At 61.6% G+C, this 21,865-nt stretch overlaps 1 protein-coding gene across 1 annotated transcript; it reads left to right on the top strand.

The window, feature by feature from the left end:
• Positions 1–474: 474 nt before the first annotated feature.
• Positions 475–21,642, top strand: LAMC3 (laminin subunit gamma 3). The gene is given in 30 exon segments (XM_069770678.1): positions 475–999; positions 1,001–1,198; positions 1,201–1,678; positions 5,578–5,882; positions 6,076–6,206; positions 7,124–7,290; positions 7,701–7,889; positions 8,066–8,183; positions 8,264–8,362; positions 8,693–8,829; positions 10,313–10,429; positions 10,747–10,945; positions 11,176–11,288; positions 11,556–11,774; positions 13,675–13,863; positions 13,945–14,190; positions 14,522–14,675; positions 14,782–14,924; positions 15,006–15,184; positions 15,277–15,415; positions 15,832–16,037; positions 16,328–16,404; positions 16,538–16,672; positions 16,998–17,142; positions 17,266–17,427; positions 17,773–17,875; positions 17,988–18,187; positions 18,454–18,600; positions 18,798–18,897; positions 19,543–21,642. Coding segments are annotated over 30 exon segments (5,094 nt in total). The 5' UTR covers positions 475–951; the 3' UTR covers positions 19,794–21,642.
• Positions 21,643–21,865: the final 223 nt, after the last annotated feature.

Genomic DNA, 21,865 nt, shown 5'->3' on the forward strand with positions numbered 1-21,865 from the left:
TCTCTTTCTCCCTGGAGGTTGGCAGTGGGTTTGCCACCGGCCGCCCACTCCCAGGCAGCTGATGCACAGCTCCTCGGTGCTGGGAAATTCACCCTTCCCAGAGGAGCTGGCTCCGGCTGTCAGAGCCCGGGTCAATATATGATAATGGGGCTTTGAAACGGTGCTGCTGCGGGAGCCGCTGCTGAAGACTCTGATTCACAGCTTCCCTCCGGTGCTTTCTCCCCGCAGTGTGTATGGAGAAGGAGAATAAAATAAATAAGAGTAGAAAAGGAGGGGAAGGGAGGAAGGGAGCTTAAATTATAAATGAGGGCTAAGTTTCCAGGGCTCCTGTGGGCAGCTCAGCTGAGCGGTGGGGGGGCAGAGGCAGAATTCCCCCATGCACCCCACTTTTGCAAACATATCCCTTGTGGAGTGGGGGTCAGGGTCTGCCCAGGGGTACGGCACTGTGCCAGCCTGCCTCTCTCCCCATTTGCTGTCACCCTCCGGTCCCCATGGGTCAAATCTGGAGGGTCTCACAGTCCTGAGAGGGATCCCCTCTGGCACAGACTATCATTAGCATTAACTGAGAAGCTGCTAATGAGGTTTGGCAATGATCTGGTTTTGCCACCCCATGGAGATGCCTCCACAGGGATGTGCCCTTGCCCTGGTTCAGGGGAATGGGCTGCCCCAAGGCAGCAGGCAGGGATGGGACCCCCACTCGTGGGTGCTGGTGTGGAGGCATGGGGGGTGTCACAGACCCACAACCCAGCCAGGTTGGTGTGAGTGGGGGAGCAGTGGGATTCCTACAAATCAGTATGGGGGGAGAAGAGGGTGCTGGGTCTGCTCCAAAGCCTTTCCCCCACCCCCTCTTGATTTTGGGGCTGCAAGAAAAGTGGTGACCCCCACCAATTTAAGGAAAAACCTGCGTGGGTGAGGCACATATCACCACAAGCTCATCCCTGGAGCTGAGAAATGGAGGAGCTCAGTTCCGTCCCTGCAACTGAAGATGCAACACCCTCTCCATCCCCGAAGCAACGGAGCCAGGGTGCATCCCGCTGGAGGGGTCCGATCCTGCCCGGCCTCGAAGCCTGGGGACCAGGGTGGCCTGGGGGAAGCCCAAACCCTGCAGACTGGGCTCACAAACGAAGCTTTCGACATTCCCAGCAGCTTCCACAAGATGGACCTCGGAACGAGAGGAGGTGCCGGGCAGGGGGATGAGTCCCATCCCATCCCATCCCATCCTGTCCCATCCCATCCCATCCCGTCCCGCCTGCTCCCACCATGCCATCCGGAGGAGGCTCAGAGTCCGGCCAGCCGAGCCCCAGCATGGCACGGCCTCCCGGGCTCTGCCTACTGGTCCTGCTGGGGCTGGGGCTGGGGACGGGGGGCTCACCCGCCTGCCGGGACCCCCGGGGCCAGCCCCGTCGCTGCATGCCTGTCTTCGAGAATGCCGCCTTCGGCCGGGCCGCCCAGGCCACCAACACGTGCGGTTCACCCCCTGAGGACTACTGCCTGCAGATGGGCGCTCGCCACGCCAGCACCCTGTGCCACCGCTGCGATGCCACCGACCCCCGGCACCACCACAACGCCTCCTTCCTCACCGATTTCCACAGCCAGGAGGAAAGCACCTGGTGGCAGAGCCAGTCCATGGCCTTCGGCATCCAGCACCCCAACTCCGTCAACATCACCCTCCACTTGGGTAAGTGCCGGCGGGAGCTCCCGCGGTGCCAGCGAGGGAAACCGGCGGTGGGTGCATCGAGATCTGGGTGCAGAGACGGGGCAGGGTGGATGCTCCTGCATCCCGTAGCTCTTGGTGCCTGTTTTGGGTTAAAGACAGGACCTTCCCCAGGGTTTTTAGGGGGTGCAAGGAGGGGCGGGTGGATCACTGAAAGGACCCGGGGAGGGTCTGCCCCGTCCATCAGTCGAGCCCCGGTCCTTTGTGGGGTGAGGATGCCAGCGGCCATGCCTGCCTGTGCTGCTTCCCAGCCAGCCGTGCCCGGGGTATCTGCTCTCCCATTCACCCGAGGCTGATTTTTACCGATTATGCAAGTTTGTGGAGCAGGAGGCAGGCGGGTCCCTACTCCTGGCCACCCACTGGGAGAGCCTTGCCCACTGGGGGTGAGCACTGGGGGTGCCAAGCCCGTGCTGTTTTACCCCCGTGGATTGCTGAGGATGCCCAGTATGTCTCCAGTGGGGGGGCAGAGCTCTGCACACACCGTGCAGCCCCAGCAGGTTTCCCCAGCTGGGATCCGACCCTCTATATTTTAGACACTATGCAAGTCGTCCGCTTGGAGGGTACTTAAACCCATGGGGTATGCCTGGCATTTTAAAAAGGTTTTTAACATTTTCCTGCCATCTAAACTACCCTGGCTATTGGCCAGCGCTGTAAAATCTTCATTCTCTGCAGTCTCCTGCCATCTGCATGCCGAAGGGGGGTAGCGGAGGGGCTGCGGCCGGAGCCGGTAAGGGGACAACCAAGCAGCAGCGTGGCACGGAGCCGTGCTGGTGGGACCCGACGGCCAGGGTCGGGGTGACGGTGGAGGGTCCGCGCCTGCCCCGGCAGCGACGCGGGAGCTGCCGGTTTTGGCGGAGGTCGCCGCTTTCCCAGCCCCCTGCGAGCGGACGGACATCTGGTCCTCGTCACCGGGCCGGGGCTTGGCTCCCCACCGGGCATGAGAATCGATGCCGGAGGAGCCGGCCATCCCTGCTCCCGCTCCTGCTAGCCCCGCGGGAAGGGATCTGCCGGCCTTTTGCCCATCTGACGCAGGCTATCAGATTGCCCCAAATTTGTTTGTGTTTGACCTGGGCTGTAGACAACCCGAATGTGACTTGCGTGGCTGAGCAAGCCACCGACGGGCGAGTTTGCGGCCACCAGTCCCAGCTCGGCACAAAGATATGTGCGGGGTCCGGCACGCCGGTGTGTGCAGCAGCCCCTTGCCCCAGCCCGAGCTCCCCAAGCCTTGGGGCTTGCTTCCCAGTCTCTGTCTTTCTTCTGGCTCTTCCCCAGCTCCTTTGCGGGCCCTGTTGGACCCCGCGCTTGGGTTTCCAGTGGAGTCTTATCCAGTCCCTGTGACCACCCTGCCGTGTTTGTCTCCCATTAACATACCCAAGGCCAGAATGTTGCACTGAGCTCATTGTCAGCCCCGGTCCCTGGATCCCTTCCTGAGCCAGAGCATCCCCCTGCAAATGTACCGTTCTTCCTGCATGGCTCCTATATCTTGCCATGCTAAAAAGTGCCATTTTGGTGCCTGGTGCATTGCTGTCTGATCTTTCCCCTAGCTGCTGGGCCCTGTTCTTGTCCCAGCTGCACACATTTTTATTGCTACCTTAATGCTTTCACTTAGGAGAAAAAGCCCAACAGGTCCCTGCAGCCCCCAGGACACAGCCCAGGAGGAGTCCTCGCTGGTGAGCTCCACCAAGTAATTGGGTTTTTTAACCCACGTAGCGTGTCCCTGCCAGCTTGCTCATCTTGCTCAGTCCCGAGTCAGATGTCTTGTAGGTTCTCCAGCGTGGTTACCTGGGGAGCTTATTAAATAAGATATCGAATGAGTTAGACAAGACCTGTGTTTACCTGCATGCTGTTGATTGGCGTTAATTAGATTATCCTCCTTTAAATCTCTCTTCTCTGTGAGGTTTCAGCCATGCTGTTACAGTGCATCGGACTCGGAGCAGATCGATAATCCCAAGCGCCTGTGGCCATTCCATTTACCCTCTCAGATGTCAGGGAGGAACCCAAAATATCCACAGGCTTGCAAAGGCAACAGGCACCGGGGCTCCTCGGGTAGCTCTCTGAATGCCAACAGTCCATTTCAGAGTGTCTAGATCAGGCAGTATCCACATCTGCGACTCTGACTCTGATTTTCCTGTGGGATGTGACCCTGCAGCAGGCTCCCAAGGCTGAGGTTCGGGGGAGCCAGAGGTGGCTGGGGACATGTAGGTGATGTGACCGTCCCGCATGCTCCTCTCTCCCCTCCAAAATCCTCTGCCTGGAGCCCTCGGTGCGGTACGAGTTGCAGTTTGGGCTCTGCGGGAGGTGGGTTGAACACTTTGTTCGGAAGACAGCACAGATGGGAGAGCATCCAGGGGTCCAGGTGCTGTCACCCTCAGCTGCCTGTGCACCCTCCCAGCATCCCTGTCGTGCTGCACGCCTGCCTTTGGGACACATCACACCTTCCCGAGCAAGAAAGCGGAGACAACCAGCCTGGGTTATTTTCTGGATTTTTTTTTTTTTCCCTAAGCAGAATTTGGCTGATTAAAATGCCTGTCTGGGAAAACCACGTGCTCTGTTGGGATGATTCCCAAGGGCGGCGAGTCTCCTCCATCCCAGCTGGAGGCACCGAGATCAGGCTCCCCCAGTCCAGCCACCCCCTCCCCTCATGTGGGGCCACTTGGGGCAGGGGCTGTTTATTGACACAGCGCCGAGCTCCCTTCCTCTCCCAGAGGAAACTGCTCCAGGAGGTGATGGCCCCGACCTCGCTGTTTTGGTAGACATCCCCCCGGGACTGTGCTGTCTGGGAACCGGCGCCTGCCAGGCATGTCCCCCCGCTATGGGGTGCAGGGCAGGGGCACCCCTGCTGTCACCAGCCTGGAGGGGTCCCGGAGGGAAGTGAATTTGGGGAGAGGCACAGGGGAGCGCGGCGGCGGTGGGATAGCCCAGTTCCAGCCCCTTCTTGGCCCTCGTCACCTCTGGGTGGGCTGCGAGCGGGTCTGTCCCCTGCCCCGGGCGCTCCGCCGGGTGCTCCCTGCATCCCTGATGGGAGGCAGCTGCTTTTCCCAGCGCCGGTAGCTGGGCTGTCTCGGCTCCCCTGCAGCAAAGTCGCAGCACATATGCGACAGTATTCATATGGGCCCAATTAAAGGCTTGTTTTCCTAGTCCCGGAATAACCCCTCTAACATTCCCAACTCATTATCTTTTCAAATAAAGCCAAAACCTTGCAGCTAATTGTTTTGTGCTGTCAGGAGCGGTGCTGTTATGGAGCAATCCAGTCTTTGAGCTGGTCCTTCATCTCTGGCAATTAAGCCGTTCTGATGTTCACTTTGGTGTTTTCTTTTCCCCTTTTTGCTAATTCTTTCAAGCGCTTTCAGAGCTGTGTCGGCTGCCCTGGGGATTGGTGGCCTCTCTTTGTCTTCATCCCAGCAAAGACGGCAGCGATGCAGGGTGCCGGCACGCAGCTCCCTGGGAAGGGACCGGCCTTGACCCTTTCCACCTCCCCATCCCTGTGGCACTGCTGCCCCAGGGATGCTGCTCAGTGCCGTGGGTCTGACTCTTTCCCCCCCGGCTGCTGGTTAGAGCCTGGCTTTGCAGCGGCTTCTTGCCCGTACAACCAGCCTGGTGCATCCAGGCAATGGGTGGGCGGCTGCACTGGGGCAAGAGCCGATTTGGAGCTGGATGGGGTTTGGGCTGCAGCGAGGAGGAGCTGGTTAAGGGCAGCTGGATGGTGATTTCTCCTCTTTTAGCTTGGAGGGAAGAGGGGGACTGCGACGGCAGTGGGAGCAGGGGGCTGCCGACAGCTGTGCAGGATGGGGCACCGGGATAATTTCAGCCCTGGCGCAGGCTGCGGTACCCATCGGGTGATGGCGTTGCGGGTCTGTCCCCAGGCAAAGCCTATGAAATCACCTACGTGAGGCTGAAGTTTCACACCAGCCGCCCCGAGAGCTTCGCTATCTACAAGCGCAGCCGTGCCGACGGGCCCTGGGTGCCCTTCCAGTACTACAGCGCATCCTGCGAGAAGACCTACGGGAAGAGGCAGCGGCATTACCTGCGGCCGGGGGAGGACGAGCAGGTGGCTTTCTGCACCGACGAATTCAGCGACATCTCCCCGCTGAGCGGGGGCAACGTGGCTTTCTCCACCCTCGAGGGACGGCCCAGCGCCTACAATTTCGACGGGAGTCCTGCGCTGCAGGTGCTGCTGGGGTGGGAATAGGGGTGGGTGCGTGGTCCCCCCGGACCGAGTGCGCTAATGCAGCCACCTGGGGTAAAAGCGCTTGTGATGCTCTGCATCCCTGTAAGAAAAGGTGCAGGATGCGTCCCAGTTGGGCTGGGGAGCTGGTGGCCCGGGCTCCTGGCCAAGGTGCCTTCCCCTGTGTCTCCTGCAGGAGTGGGTGACTGTCACCGACCTGCTCATCTCCTTGAACCGGCTCAACACATTTGGGGATGACATCTTCAGGGACCCCAAGGTGCTGCAGTCATACTACTACGCCATCTCTGACTTCTCCGTCGGCGGCAGGTGAGGGGCAGCCGGACCGAGGTGAGGGTGGGAAGGAGGGGACCTTCCCAGGGCTGTGGGGCCGGGGCAGCTGCTCCCCACCTCAGTCTTGTTTGAATTGCGTTTTTGGGGCAAACTGCTCAGATGTGGCTTCCTCCATTTGTAAACCAGAGCTGGCAGTGCAGAGATGGGTGATGAAACCCAGAGCCCTTCCACTTGTGCAGAAAGGAGGTCTTTTCCCCCCAAGCCTTCTCCATTTGCCAGCAGCTGTATTTTCTTTGCCCTCTCCCACCCCCATGTCTTTTAATGGCACTGGGGCTTGTGTTGCTCCTCCTGTGGTCCTGGGCACAGCAAAAGAGGGGTCCTGGGGTGCCAGCAGAGAGATGCCCTGAGGCTGTGGAGACTGGTGGAAGAGCTTGCAGTCGGTGCAAGCACGGCCCAAGGAGCCAGAGCAGCTGCCGGAGGGATGGGGGAGCCGATGTGGGACAAAACCACCAGTGACACCCACTCAGTGCTGCCCGTGGGCTGTGCTGCATCTGCCCTTCCCCGGCTGGGAGGAGTGGGAAACCTCTCCATCCCGGTGAGAGCTGCCTCCCCCAGGCAGCGGGGCTGGGGCTGCTCCCAGCCGGCCGGCAGCCCCCATCGCTCTCCTCTCATCCCCCCCACGGGTCCCAGCAGCTGAAACTGGTTAGCATCTCACACTGGCCACCCTCAGTGAGTGACTTCCCAGCTGGCCGGGCCAGGATCGCCTCAGGGACACAGCGGGCAGCCCCCAACACCGGCACACCCCAAGCTGCTTTCTGCCCCGCTCCTCACCCCATGGCCACCCCAGCACCAGGGCCACACTCTGCACAGCCCCTGGGCACTGTCCCACTGCTGGCTGCTGCCCACGCCGGTGCTCAGAGGGGCTCGTCCCCACGCCGGGGGTCTCGCCGCAGGTGCAAATGCAACGGCCACGCCAGCGAGTGCGCGCCGGACGAGGCCGGGCAGCTGGTCTGCGTTTGCCAGCACAACACGGCCGGCGCCGACTGCGAGCGCTGCCAGCCCTTCTACCAGGATCGGCCCTGGGCTCGCGGCACCGCCGAGGCCGCCAACGAGTGTCTCCGTGAGTATCTGCCGGGCTGGCTCCGTGGTCACGGCGTGTGGTCGGCTGCGCTGGCGTTGCGTCGGCTCGTCCTGCAGCTCCTGCCCTTCTCGCACGGGAAGAAAGTGCCTGCTCCATTTTGTAAGGCTGCTCTGGGCAGGGAGGGAGGATTTGGCACCGCAGGACCTCCCTTCACAGCATCACCCTGAGGATTCCCTGACGATTCCTTACCCCACGAGCGCAGCCGTCTGCTCTGTGCACGGTGCTGCACCCACCTCTGCTCCCAATGGCAGAGGCATTGCCGAAAGCTCACGCCGCTGAGCCAAGCAGCCCCTCTGGCTCATCCAACCCCCCCCAGGAGGTTGCTTTAACCCCTGGGTGAGCCCTGTACCCCCCAGATGCCAACCACCCCTCCTGCCTTACCCCCCCAGCTTGCAACTGCAGCGGCCGCTCGGAGGAATGCTTCTACGACCGGGAGCTGTACCGCCGCAGCGGGCACGGGGGTCACTGCCGCAACTGCCGCGACAACACGGCCGGGCCCCACTGCGAGCGCTGCCAGCAGAACCACTACCGCTGGGAGCAGCGGGCAGCCTGCCAGCCCTGCCACTGCCACCCCGCAGGTGCGTGGGGCTGCACCGAGTCGGGGTCCAGTTGTAAAACCCCTGCCCTAGCCGAGGCTTGGCGGGGAGGGATGGTTTTGGTCGGTTCTCCCTCACTGGGGGTCTCCCCATCTCCCCCCCTGCCATATCTCTCCCTGGCTGGGGTTGAGCCTCAGGGCTGGCTGGGGTCCACACAGGCTCCCTGCAGCCCCAGTGCGATAATTCGGGGACCTGCGTCTGCAAAGCCAACGTGACGGGCTGGAAGTGCGAGCGCTGCAAGGACGGCTACCACAGCCTCAGCGAAGGTGGCTGCAGGTGAGGAGGAGCCCGGCCCCAAGCAGGAGCAGCAGGATGGGACCGGGACTCACTTTGTACCCTTGTCTTGCCCCATCCAGACCCTGCGCCTGCGACCCAGCGGGCAGCGTGGGCACCTGCGACCCCAACACAGGGCATTGCACCTGCAAGGAGAGGGTGGAGGGGCACTTGTGCAACAGGTAAGCACCACGGCCCCGGGATGGGGACGGGACCGCGGCCCCTTTCCAGGCTGGGCTCCGTGCTGGGGCTCGGTGGTCGGTGCAGGGCAGGTGTCTTCACTCCCATGGGGAATTGGTGCTTTCCCAGCCCCTACACATGAGCCCTCACAGGGATTTTGCGATGGGAATCCTGCGGGGTCGCTCCCTGCAGAGTGCAGCTGCATCCCTCTGGACCACTGGGACTGGGCTCACTCCGAGCTGCCACCAGTGTCCCCACCTGGGATGCTGCTGTGGTCCCCTGTGGCTCTGCCTGCCCTGTGCCACCCGCTCCCGTTTCCTCCCCATGCCCAGGTGCCAGCCGGGCTGGTTTAACCTGCAAGCCCACAACCCCGCCGGCTGCACCAGCTGCTTCTGCTACGGCCACTCCACCGCCTGCACGGCGGCAGATGGCTACGAGGTGACCCACGTCCACTCCGACTTCAGCCAAGGTACCGAACCCCCCAGCCCTGGGGAGAAACAGAGGGCACAGCTGCGCCAACTCCAGCCAAAAAATTCCAGCAGTTTGGGAAGACTGGGGCTGAGCATCCCCCTTTGGGGCTAACTGGTGGTGGCGGTGGGAGGGGGTTTTCTCTGGCTCGCCCCTATTTTGCTGTTAAACCTCTGCGTTTGCCCCCAGCTCTGTGGGGACGGGCTCTCCCCGACTCCCCGTGGCGTCCCTCCGTGCCGACCTGCTCCCAGGGCTGTGCATGGCTCGGGAAATGCTGCGGAGCCGGGCATTGCCATCCCACCACACCAGGGACTATTAGGAGCCCTAAAAATCAGCTCAGAAAAATAAGAACTAAAAGGATGGAGCCTGGTGGGAACTTTCCCCCTAATTCCCTCCTCTCCCCATCCTCAGCTGGGATGGGGTAGGGCAGACAGGGGGGGCCAGGGATGCGGGATGGGGTGCTCTTGCCCAGCTGCAGCCAGGGCTGTGCGTGGCAGGGCTGGATGCGTGCGGGATGTTCGGGGAAACCCTGCCATCTGCCGCGCAGCCCGACGTGTGCAGCCCTGGCTGCGGGCACACCGCGGAACCCACCGCAACCCCTGCTCGCCGGGACCCCCGCCTGCACCCCGGCAGGGTATGGGCACCCATCGTGGGCAGCCCGGCTCTCCGCCTCGGCTGTACCCCGACGGGGTGTGCGCGCCAGCGAGCAGATGGATGCGAATACGCCAGGCGCGGGTTTATCCTGATTGCCTCTAAACCGTGCTGCCAATTGCTGTACTGCTGTAATGTCTTCCACGGCCTTGAAATAGAGCCAGGCTTTAGAGCGAGTCTTTTTTCCACCCTTCACGCAGCCAATTTGGGGCTGCTCCTTTAGGGACAGGTTTGGCAGAGCCCTGGGCTGGGTTACAAGAGGCTCAGCATGGCCGGGCAGCGTGGGGCAGGGCGCAGCCACCCACCATCCTAAAACCCTGCTCCCCAGTCCTCAGCTGAGCTGGATCAGTGCTGGGTGAAAGGGTCCAAACTGGGGATGATTTGATAATCGAGTGCAGCTCACTCAAGAGCCAGGGAGGGATTTCCAAGTGTTCGTCCTGCGGGCGCCTGGGGCTGGAAGAAATAACTCACCCTGGGGAGTGGGGGGGGGGCGGATTTTAACTGATTTTTGAAGGAAACTGACTTAATGCAATTACTCCCCATCTCTCCCTGGGCTTCCTGTGCTCTCCAGCCCACAGTAACATTGGAACCGCAGCACAGGCAGGGGGGCGAAAGTTTAAAGATAATAATTTCCTCCAAATCTAAGAAAATAAGCAGAGGGAGGGGCTGGCTAGGGCTACTCTCCAGTGCATGAGAGCACAGAGCCTGAGCAGAGCAGGGTATTACAAAACACTGGCCCCTTACAAAACCCTGCAGAGTCTCGGGAGGAGGGACAGAGCCCCCGAAAGCAGCACCCCTTTGCCCCTGCACTGCCGCTCCGTGCTGTCACGCAGGGCTGGAGGGCTGGGCTGCCGCAGCTCTGGGCATCGCAGACCTGCCTCTGCGCTGGGCTGATGGGGAGATCGTCACCAAGTGGGATGGAGAGGAGCCGGTGGATTTTCTTGCACCAGGTATCGTGTGTGCCGGGTCCCTGGGGTCCTGTTCTGCCATGGGGACTCCTGGGTGCTCTTGTGGGACATCCCACTGCTACACTGGTGTGTGAGGCACTGGGCTGAATCCCAGAGCTGAGCTTGTTTCAATAACACAGGGCAGTGGTGGGGATTGGAGCGGTGGACTGGGACCCTGGGAGGGCAGGTTGGAGCTGGCCCTGCTTGAGGAGGGTGGCCGTGCCTCCTGGTGATGCTGGTGGGAACAGGACTGCACCGGCAGCCCCGGCAGACTTGGTACCTCCACGTCCTACAGACTTTGCTCCTCTCTCCCCTCGCAGAGAAGTTTCTGCAGAACCAGCGTCTCAGTTACGGGCAGCTCCTGTCCCTGCTGCTGGGAGTGGAGGGGAACGGGACAGGGATGGAGACTGGGATGCCCCTACTCCGGGTCCAACTGGTGCTGGAGGGTGAGGGGATGCAGATCACCATGTCCAGCAGCAAGAGCCAGCCCCAGCACGGAAAGCAGGCTGTCACCTTCAGGTACCCATCACGGCGCTTTGGGGAGCCTCGGCTGGGTTTGGGACACAGCGTGTCTGACCTTGCCTGGGCTGCCCTGTGCTTTGGGGTTCAGCCCTGCTCCCTGCACCCTCTTGGGGATTTTACTGTGCCCCCATCGCTGCGCCTGGGTCCCGGTCAGGGAGCCGAGCTGTCCTGCACGGCATGGCTGCCAGGCTGGCCCTGTCCTTCCTCCCACGTTCCTTCTCCAACAGGCTGCACGAGGCAGAGGAGGGTGCAGAGCCTTCACTGTCAGCCTTCAGCTTCCAGCGCCTGCTCTCCAACCTGACCACCCTCCGCCTCCGCGTGAGCCGTGGCCCTGTGCAAGGTGGGTGGCTCCATGCAATGTCCCCACGGGGACCAATCTGGGATGGGGCTGGGGACATCGAAGCAGCATCAGGCCCTCAGGGACGAGAAGCATTGCAGGGGGTGTGTTGGGGGGCAGGGGCTGGCTCCTCTCTGTGAACACCCCTGGGCTTTCCAGGAGGTATTTTGGGGTCTCCTACACCTATCTGGAGCATTTCCAGGCAGGATGGAAAGAGCAGGGCCGGGGGAACGTGCCATCCCATTCTCACACTGCTCTCCCCTCTCGCAGGCAGGCTGTCCCTGAGCGAGGTCCAGCTCACGTCTGCTCGCCCCGGGCTGGGGGCACAGGCGGGCTGGGTGGAGGAGTGCGTGTGTCCCCCAGGCTACACCGGGCAGTTCTGCCAGTCCTGCGCGCCTGGCTTCAAGCGGGAGATCCCCTTCGGTGGTCCCTTCATCAGCTGCGTGCCCTGTACCTGCAACCAGCACGGGGACTGTGACCCCCTCGGAGGTGCGCACGCCCCCCCCCACTTGCCCCGTTGCTGTGTGCACGGGTGACAAATCCGTGTCTTTGCTTGTTTCTGAGGGATGCTGAAAACCATCTGTGAGGCTGCGGTACCCAAAACTTGCAAGTTGAATTGCTTGGCTGGTTGTAGGGACTGGGTTCATAAATGCAAAGACAGAGATAATTAACAAAGTGCAGTAATGGTGGTAATTTATAATGAGAGAGGCATCTTTCATGGTAATTTATGACCTTAAAGGAGAAGAAAGGAAGGATGCTGGTCCTCAGAGGAGTGGGGAGACAGGGGTCAGGGCAGGAGAGAGGCAGAGGGTTTTGCCAGGACAGGTATCGCAGGCAGCATTCCTGCCTGAGGAGGGGAGCAGGACTGGGCACAGCCCTGATCCCTGCAAACTGGGGGTGAACCTGAGCAGAGAAACAAGTAAAAGAGCAGGAAAATACAGCAGTGCCAGGCTTGCAGGAAAGCACCAGAGGAGCCGCCTCTTGTGCTGCCAGCCTAAGCCCTGCTCTGCCTCCAGATTCAGCTCAGAGGTGCGTGACTGCAGCAGAGACTGTGGCTTGAAGGGAGGAAGAAGCAAAATCAAAGTCTTGAAGGCAGTGTGGCTGTGTCTGGGGTGGTTCGCAGGGTGTTGGCTCTCCCCTTTCCTGCCAGGCAGTGTCTGGGTGGCTTTGGTTAGGGAAGGGGGACAGGATTGCAAACTGCTGCCCTGGAGCTTGAGGTGGCTGCGTGAATCCGGCACCGGCCTCGCTGCTGTCAGCTCTGGGGAAAGGCAGATCAGAGCCGTGAGGGGCTCATGAGATGCTGCCTTGCTCCCTGTCCACCCCTGCAGAAAGCAAAAGCTCTGACTGGCACTGAAAAGAGCTTGGAAATAAGGTGATGCATTTGGTACCCAGCCGGAGCCCCTGGGGCTCCTTGCTGGCTGGCTCCCCTCGGTGAGGAGCGACAATAGTGTATGGCCAGGATGGAAAGGGCTGGAAGAGGCATCGTGCTCAGCAAGTGCCCCTGCCCTGCCAGCAGAAATGAGGCAGCAGCTCTGAAAACTTGCCCCTCATCTCACAGAGCCGGGGCTGGCACTGCCGACTGCACAATCCCCAGGGACGGTGCCAGGCTTTTGATGTCCCGGTCCAAGTGCTGCCAGCCCGAGCCAGCCTGCATGATTCCTTTTGTTTATTTTTCCACTCCTTACTGCCACCCGCTTTTCCTTTCTTTTCCATCATCCGGCTCCGCCTGGATGTGGGGAAAATGGAAAAACACTCGTTCCCTCCTGCGCAACCCGCCTGGTATGACCTGACCCCACAAATCATGGGGAAAAATCCTCCCGCTGGCTCCTTCTCTCTCTCCAGTCAAGCAGAGCATCTGCCTGGAGGTGGGGGGTTCCTTGGGCATCCTTCCTCCTCCTTCTCCTCCTCTTCCTCCCAGCCGATTTCAGAAGGCTGTGACTCACCGGCTCGGCTCGCAAGGAGACGCTCGCTCCCTGCTGGGTGCCGGCCGGCTGCTTGTGTTTTCCATGACAGGCTGGAAATGATGCGCCTCGTCGCTGAGAAATATGTTGTCGATTATCGCAGGCGCCGACAGATGCCGTGCACTTTGATGGTGTTGCCTTCGCGGGCCAGCGCCGCCTCGTCCCCAAGCTCTGAGGGGGAGCGCGGGGGAGTTTGGAGCATCCTCTCCAAAAACCTTCTCCCTTGAGCAAGGACAGGGAGGGAAAATGTTCCGAGTCCTGGCTGGGGACGTGCAATCCCAACGCGATCCCTTGGCTGGAGCTGTGCATCCATTTTGGCACCCGCAGTGTGCCATGCTCAGCACTTGCCTCTCCATCTCTCCCGCCGTCCCCGCTGTTATTCGGGGCTGGGTTTTTGCAGACCCTTAGCTCCGTTTTCCTCCTCGCAGGGCACTGCCAGTGCTTGCACAATACAGAAGGTCCCTCCTGCGAGCGCTGCAGCCCCGGGTTTTATGGCAACCCCTTCGTAGGGCGCTTCGATGACTGCAAGCCGTGCCCCTGCCCCGGCCACTCACCCTGCACCAAGATGCCTGGCAGTGGGGAGGTGGTCTGCACCCACTGCCCCCCAGGACAGAGAGGTGAGCTGGGGGTGGGCAGGTGAGGGGGCCGTGGGTAGCACCAACACAGCCAGACACTCCCCATCTTTCCGCCTTCCCCAGGAAAACGCTGTGAACTCTGCGACGATGGGTTTTTCGGGGACCCCCTGGGGCAGAGGGGCCCCGTGCATCCCTGTGTCCCCTGCCAGTGTCATGGGAATGTGGATCTCAACGCCGTGGGGAACTGCGACCCTGTGTCCGGCCGGTGCCTACGCTGCCTGTACAACACGACGGGCGAGCACTGCGAGAGGTGTCAGCTGGGCTTCTACGGGGACGCGCTGGCTCCCGATCCTGCCGGGAAGTGTGCACGTATGTACGGCCCCTGGGGCTGGCCCTGCTCCTCTGAGTCCCACTGCAGCCAAATTCCTCCCAGCGGTGGAGGCAGAGGGTGGAAAGGGGATGCCCAGTGGGTTTAGGGGCTGAGTGATGGCCCGGGTTGGTTCCAAATGCTCAGGAATGGCTTTTTCCCCCCTCTCTCCGCTGCTCTCCTTCCCTGGAGATACCCTGGGCTGTAGGGGCTCAGCCTCTTGGAGCCCTGTTTGATGAGGAAGATGTGGCCCTCCACATTGCGGGGGCTCAGCCCCGGTGCCCCATCTGCCAGCCCCGTGCCGGGATGGAAGCTGTATTTTGTCTCCCATAGCTTGTGATTGCGACCCCGACGGTTCAGCCCCGGGACAGGAGGGCTGCGATCCTAGCACGGGGCAGTGCCGCTGCCTCCCGCACGTGATGGGCAGAGCCTGTGGGCTCTGCCAGCCTGGCTACTACGACCTGCAGCCTGCCGTGGGGTGCAAGAGGTACGCGTGGGGCTGCGAGGGGACAGCCGCGGCTCCGCATCCCTGGTTTTGGTCTCTGATCTTCGCACCTCTTGCTCGCTCATCACCCTTCGCCTCTCGGTGCCAGCTGCGAGTGCCACCCGACGGGGTCACAGGAGAGCGGGTGCCACGTGGTGACGGGGCAGTGCTCCTGCCAGCTGGGCGTCACGGGGAAGCAATGTGACCGATGCCACCACGGCTTCTTTGGCTTCTCTGCCAGGGGCTGCCGAGGTAATGGGGACGGGGACCGCGCCTCGGTCCCAAAACCGGGGCTGGCAGCCGCAGCGTGACGCCTCTCTGCCACCATTGCAGCCTGTAACTGCTCCCCGCTGGGCTCCGTCACCCCGCAGTGCCACGAGAACAGCACCTGCCTCTGCCGCCCCGGCTTCGTGGGCTACAAGTGCGACCACTGCCAGACCAACTTCTTCCTTGACCCACCGAGCTCCCGCTGCCAGCAGTGTCCTGCCTGCTATGGGCTGGTGAAGGATGAGGTACAGCCCGTGCCCTGGCCAAGGTGGGCGCAGCATCCCGGCCCCAGCACTGCCTCAGTTTCCCCCCACGTCCCCCTGCGTCTCGCCCGCAGGCTGACCGGCTGAAGGCCAGGCTGCAGGAGATGGAGGAATGGCTGCAAGAAACAAGCTGCGATGCCCACCCGGGCCAGTCCCCCGTGCTGGGAGATGCACCCCAGGGAGACGGGCTGCCCAGACCTCACCTCCTGCAAGGTACGGGGGACAACCTCCCCCTACGGGGGGAGCCCCACATCACCCCTCTGGGGACCCTCTGCTCCCGCAGGGTGCTGTGACATGCTGGGTGGGTGCAAGGAGGTCCCAGGTCAGCGATGGGGTGATGGAGAGGGGGAGGGCAGACAGGGGGGCCATGCCTTTTTGTGTAGGACAGAGCACCGCAGGGGTGCTTGCACCTGGGAGGTTTTGGAGCAGCTGGTGATGGGCATTACCGGGGACTGAGCATCCCTTTGGGCGCTGCATCCCTGGGTCCCTCCTGAGCACCCAGGAGGGACTGTCTTCCCCTTTCATTAGCAGGCAGAAGGGGGGGTGCTCAGGCATGGGCAGCCCCACAGGCAAGTGGGGAGCCCCGAGCACCTCTGTGGGCAACAAGCAGCTCCTTGTGCTGCCTGCAGGTGCCCGGGCCGCCCTCTTGACGCAGGTGGGGCGGCTGGCAGGGGTGCTGGGCACAGCGCAACACCATCTCAGCAACGCCAGCAAGGCCACCGGCTGCTCTGGCCACGGACCCCCCAAGACCTGCATCCTGCTGTCAGAGATTGGGGCTGTGCTGCAGTCGGCGCAGCGGGAGATCCTGCATGCTGCGGACACCCTGGCTACCACGGTGCGGGCTCCCACCAGCCCCGGGCTCCCGGTGGGGCTGGTGGCCGTCCTGGGGGGCAGTGGGATGTGCAGGACTAGTGGGGTGGGATGTGCCCAGCACAGCGGGTGAGTGGGAAAGCCTGGGGTCTGGGTGGGTATAGCCTTCCTTGCAGCTAAGTCAAGAGGAGCTATTTCCCTTGCTTACTCCTGTTTGTAAACCTCCTCCAGCCCTTCGGGAGGTTGTCGTTGGTGCTGGGCTGGGGGAGTCCCTGTTCCCCGCCAGGGTCTCACTGCTGCTCTTTGTGTTTCAAGGAGATTCCCCAGGAAATCCCTCAGCAGCCCACGAACTGGAGCCGCCGGGCGCTGGAGGCGCGGGCACTGGCTGAGAGGTACGCTTGCAAGTCTGACCCTGGCACGCACGGGCAGAGGAGGCTGCCTGCCCAGCTGGGGGTGTGGGATGGCCACTGCTTTCCCAGAAGGCCGACCCTGATATCATCTCTCTGGGTACCCTTGTCCCTGCAGCCACCGGGACGCCGCGGCGCAGGTGGAGGCGGTGGTTGGGAGAGCTCTGCGTGCCTCCAACGCCAGCTCCGAGCTCCTGCGGAGCCTGCTGGAAGGGAATGCGATGCAGAAGGCACAGCACGAGCTGGAGGCTGGGTGAGGGGCTGGCAGCAAGGGGAGCTGGCAGCAAGGGGGGGGCTGGCAGGGCACCACAACCTCTTGCCTCTGGCCGGGTCCCTGTTACAGGACTCGGTCACGGTGATTTGGCATCTGCCCAACAGGGGCGTGCCGAGACCCGTCAAACTCATCGCACCACAGTGTTACAAAGCGGAGACCCAGAGCGCTCTGTGCTGGGGGTGTTAAAGGGAAAGCCCCCAGCATTTTCCGCTACATCTGTGTCTGGGGCCAGGTCCCCGATTGTTATCTCTATCCTTCGAGGGACCAGAGGGTCCCAGGTGACAGCGGCGTCCTGTCCACTTAGGTACGAGGAAATCCAGCGGGCGCAGGAGGAGCTGGGCGCTGGCGTGGCGGAGGTGGCAGTGGAGGCCGGGAGAGCTTTCGCAGCCGTGCAGCAGGCAAATGCAGACATGGCCGAGAAACTTCTGCAGGTGGCTGCGCTGGGGCAGGTGAGCAGCGTCCAAGCTAAGGCTCCTGCTTGCATCCCTACCCGTAGCTTTGGCTGTTGGGCAGCGCTGCCTCCCAGGCTAGGAGATGCTCTCATGGAGCCTTTGGCATCCCTGACCCCGCAGCAGGCGCTGCCGGTGCAGGCTGAAGCCCTGGCACAGGACTTGGCAGCGCTGGAGCAGGCAGCAGAGGCACAGGAGCCATTGGCTCAGCAGGCTGTTGAGGCATCCCGTGCTCTGGCAGCCAGATTGCGCCGGGAGCTGCAGAGGACTCGTGGCTTCGTGCAGGTAATTGCCGCTCACTTGCGTGGGGTGTCCCTGCAAAATAAGTGATGGGGACCCGCTGTTCCAGCTGGAGCTGTGGGCATGCTGGGTGCATCCCTCTCCTGCCTCCCATCTGAGGCATGGGGGGGGGGGGAGGGTGACCCCCATCCTTGCTGCTCCAGTGACCAGAGGGACTATGCCTGCAGCCAGGGGGTCAGGAGCAGATATCGTGGGAGACATCTCCCCTCAGGCTCCCAGATCTCCCAAGGAGCTTGCCTGCCAAGTGGGAGCGGGCTGGGACCCATGTTTCCCAGCTGCGTGCAGCTCTTTGCCCCCTCCCAAGCCTAACTCCTTCTCTCCTCTCCCCAGCTGCAGGACCGGGCTGGCTCTGCCCATGGCACAGCCACCTTGGCTGTCTCACGTGGAAAAGCTGTGCTCTCCGACACAGAGTCCTTACTGGCCAGCTTGCAAGGTAAAAGGCACCAGCTAGAGCATCTCCAGCCACAGCTCGGCTCTCACCATGCTGGCTCTGGGTCCCAAGGGGAGAAAGGGACAGTTTGGTGATGGCTGGGTTGTCCCCACAGGCATGAGGAAGGTGCTAGGGCATCGGAAGGGCCAGGCTGCCCTGAGCAGGAGGATGGCACTTGTGCAGGACAGGGCGTTGATGGAGGCCCACAGGAAGATTAAACAGGCAGAGAAGACGCTGGGAAACTCCTTGTCTGTCTCCACCACAGCCCAGAGGACAGCCAGGGAGGCTGAGCAAGTCTCTGGGGAGAGCACCAAGGTCTGAGCAGAGGGATGTGGCATGCGGGGAGCCTGCACCAGGCTGCAGGGCGCAGCCAGGCTGGCAGCCATCACAGGCAGAGCCCAGCCTGTTGCAGGCAGGGCTGCAGAGCTCCCAAATACAGCTTCTGCTGCCTGTCCAGCACAGCCCACCCTTGCCTGCGTGCAGACCAGGGGGATGCACCCAACCAGGGCTCCAGCCTAGGAGCCAGCCACGGTCCCCCCGCATGTCCCCAGGTAACTGTCCCCATCTCCATCCCTTTGCAGAGGGCACAGGCTATGCTGCAGGAGAGCAAGCAGGCCCGCAAGCACGCCAGCCAGCTTGCCACACGTGCCAACGAGACCCAGCGGGAGCTCTCCCGGCAGGAGCATGAGGCTGAGAAGCTCAGGGGCGACCTGGAGGAAGCACAGCGGGTCAGTCAGGTCCCCTCAGGCTGTGTACTCCAGAGCCTGGAAGGGGTTTTGCCCATAGCCCAAAGCACAGGGAGCATCCCGGCTTTTGGGCTCCACCGTATGGGGAATGCCTTGGGGCCATTCCTGGGATCCCCTTCCCTCTCCCATCCAGCCAAGGGTCAGCAGTGTCCCTGATCTGGCTCTGTCTGTGTTGGAAGGTGGGGACAGAGGTGAGTGAGATGGCAAAAAGTCTCCAGGAAGCCCGGGGCTCACTCATCTCGGACATCAAGACCCTGAACAACCTGCTGAGCAGCCTAGGTGAGACCTGGATGGGAGCAGGGTGCAGGCTCTTGGGGAAGGACCAAGCTGTTGGGGCCCAGGGCTCTCCTGCTCACTGGCCAACCGGGCTAAGCTGGGTGCCCTTCGGCTGAGATCGCTCAGGGTCTTAGCAAAGTCTCTTGAGGGCTCACGTCTCGAGGAAAGCTCTCGTGCAGAATGTATTGGGGCTTGCGGAATGTGTGCGCTCATGCCTGGTGTGGGGACACTGATCTCCCTTGGCATCTCCGGGAGGAGCAGGGCTGGGTCAAGGGCTCAGTCCCTTTGGAGCTGAGGGCTGTGCTGGGCTGGGTTTGCTCTTTGTTACTGGTTGGTTTTGCTCCAGCTCCTCCTGCTTTGATCATCTGGGTACATTGCTGAGCGCTCCTGGAGTCTTGCATCCGAGAAGTTTTGCAAAGGGGTGGAAATCATCACCCGTCTGTAAGAGAGAGATGTGCCCAGGCCCTGCCTGGAGCCACAGTCCTATTTACTTATCTGTGATCTCTGGGAAGCTGCAATGCCTCCATGCCCCGCTGCACCCACTCCCTATAGTTTGCCTGATGCCGAGGGTCTGAGCCCCTGGAGCTTGTCCAGAACCTCTCCTGCCCGGCTCTCTGCCTCTCATCCATGTCCTCTCCCCTTGCCCAGGCAACCTGGAGCAGGCCGTGCAGGTGGAAGCGGTGCTGAGCGCCGGGCGGCTGGAGCTGGAGCGGCTGTGGCTGCGCCTGGCTGCGCCGGGTGCCCTGGCCGGCCAGCTCAGCCTGCTGCAGCAGGAGGCGGCACGGCAGCAGGAGAAGATCCAGGCGTTCGAGAGCGACTTGGCTGAGATCCGGGCTGACAAGCAGAACCTGGAGGACATTTTGCGGAGCCTCCCCGAGGGCTGCTCGCAGTGGCAGTGACAGGTCCCTGGCCACCGCCCCACCACCTCCGTGCCCCCCTGCACAGGGAACGGCAGAGTGAAGGACACCCTGCGTTCACCAGCATCGGTCCCTCCCACTGCTCTTCAAACTGCCCACCATGCAATATCACACCCCAGGTCCTTATCCGCACAAGTTCAGGCTCAGCATCCTGAGCACTCTGCGGCATGACTTCAGCCACCAGCTCTGTCCTCGGGCAGGGGGACAACCAGCTACCAGGGACCACCAATGTCTCTGTGCAGGATATGGAGCCATCACAGGGTTGGTCTCTCACCATGGAGTGAACAAAGAACCATCACAAATCTCCTCCATGCTGGACATGTCCCTCCATCCCTCCTTCCCCACTGCAGCACAGCGCACCAGGGAGGGACAGCTTATCAAGTATGTAACGTACCAAAGCTGTAACACCTGGCAGTCCCTCCTGCCCCAGAAGAAGATGAGAGAGGCTGTCGTACGCATGCTGGAAGCTGGTCCTGCTGCACAGCACCCTGCAGTGTGATGTTCATGTGCTGTGGTCACGGAGATGCGGAGATGAATCCCGGTGAAGCCAGGCAGAGAGCTGCTCCCTGGAGGGCGTGCAGCTTGCCTGCTTCCCAGGGGAAGGGAGCTCACAGCAGAGAGGGCTAAATTGGTACCAAGCAGAACCAAAGCTGGACCCTTAACCAGCTCCTGGCAGGCAGGTGGGGCATCCTCTGCTTGCTGCAGGGTAAGAGCAGCTCTGCTCTTGCTGTTCCCCTGCTCCAGGGTAGCGCAAGGTTGCCACTGCCTACAACTCTGGTCTTTGTGTCCTCTCCCAGTTCCACTTGGCTCACTGGATGTCACCAGGTCTGGCTATAAACCAGCCCAATTGCTGGCAGTCCCAGGGGCTGGGTGGCATAGCAATGGAGCGGGCAGGGAGGTGGGAGAGCCGACACTTGCAACTGCATCACCCACAGCCCCGCGTCAGCACCCGCACGCCCTCCCCACTGGAGAGGAGCCGGCTGGTGGCACCAGGCTGTGCAGCCAGCATGGGCTGGATGGGAAGCAGCTGGACATGGCCAGCTTCTGCCAGTGTCACTCCCACTGGGTGGCAGAGGTCAGTGGCTGTATCGCCTTTAAAGGAAAGGCATGTGCCTTCACCCCTGCCTCCCATGGGGGCTGGTCTGTGGGGCCACACAGGCAGCAGCAGAGCCAGGTCCTTGTTCAGCCCACCCTGCGCTGGCTGTGCCGTGACTCCAGGTAGCAGTTGAAGTCACCCCCGTAAGACCAGAAATGAGTCCCCAGGCTGGAGCTCACTTCACTTTTTTAACCTGTTTTACCTGTGCTCTGCTCACAATGCTGGAAATCGGGTTTGCTAAAGTGTTTTCGAACACTGGATGTGAAACTGCTGCCATAGACACTGGATCCCCCCCAGCATCATCTGCGGTGGGTCCAGTGGTCTGGAAGGGACACAGGATTTTCCTGCCACGAACAAACTCATCTCCCTCCTAATTCTGCAGAGAAGCTGCCCAAGGAGTGGGGTGCCAGAGCTGCGGCACTGCAGGAGCATAACAGCAGGGGCTCTCCTCTCACTGCCCAAGGACAGCTCTGCAAAAGGAAAACCATGCAGCAGTGAGAGCACAGTGTGATTCGCCTTGGCCAAGAGGCAGGGAGCCACAGCCACTTACCGTCTCCAATTATACATCTCCAATTGACACACAAATTTGCTGCTGTTACAGAAATGTCAAGCCTCTGCCTTGTGCCTGCTGCTGAAGATGTGGTTCATCCTCCCTCCTGCTCTCCCTGGAACTCTGTTTTTTCAGCTGGTGACACCTGCCTAGAGCTGTATCCATTAAAAAGTCTTAATATAATACATAGCTGCCCGTCCCCTTGAGTGCACGGCAGCAGGAGGGCCACACGCTGTAGCTGTGCTTGCCACTTTCTCAAAGAGCAGGGGTAGCTGCACCTGGGGTTGAAATGCAGCTGGCTCTGGGGTGGCGTGGGGCAACTGGCTGGCAATTCCTACTAAAACCCACTTTAGTCCAGGTTTTTTAAAAAAGGTGTCTAGCTGAGATTGCAGGGGGAGTGAGGGGGCT

The sequence above is a fragment of the Haliaeetus albicilla genome, chromosome 26 (genome assembly GCF_947461875.1).
Source record: "Haliaeetus albicilla chromosome 26, bHalAlb1.1, whole genome shotgun sequence".
NCBI classification, from domain to species: Eukaryota; Metazoa; Chordata; class Aves; order Accipitriformes; family Accipitridae; genus Haliaeetus; species Haliaeetus albicilla.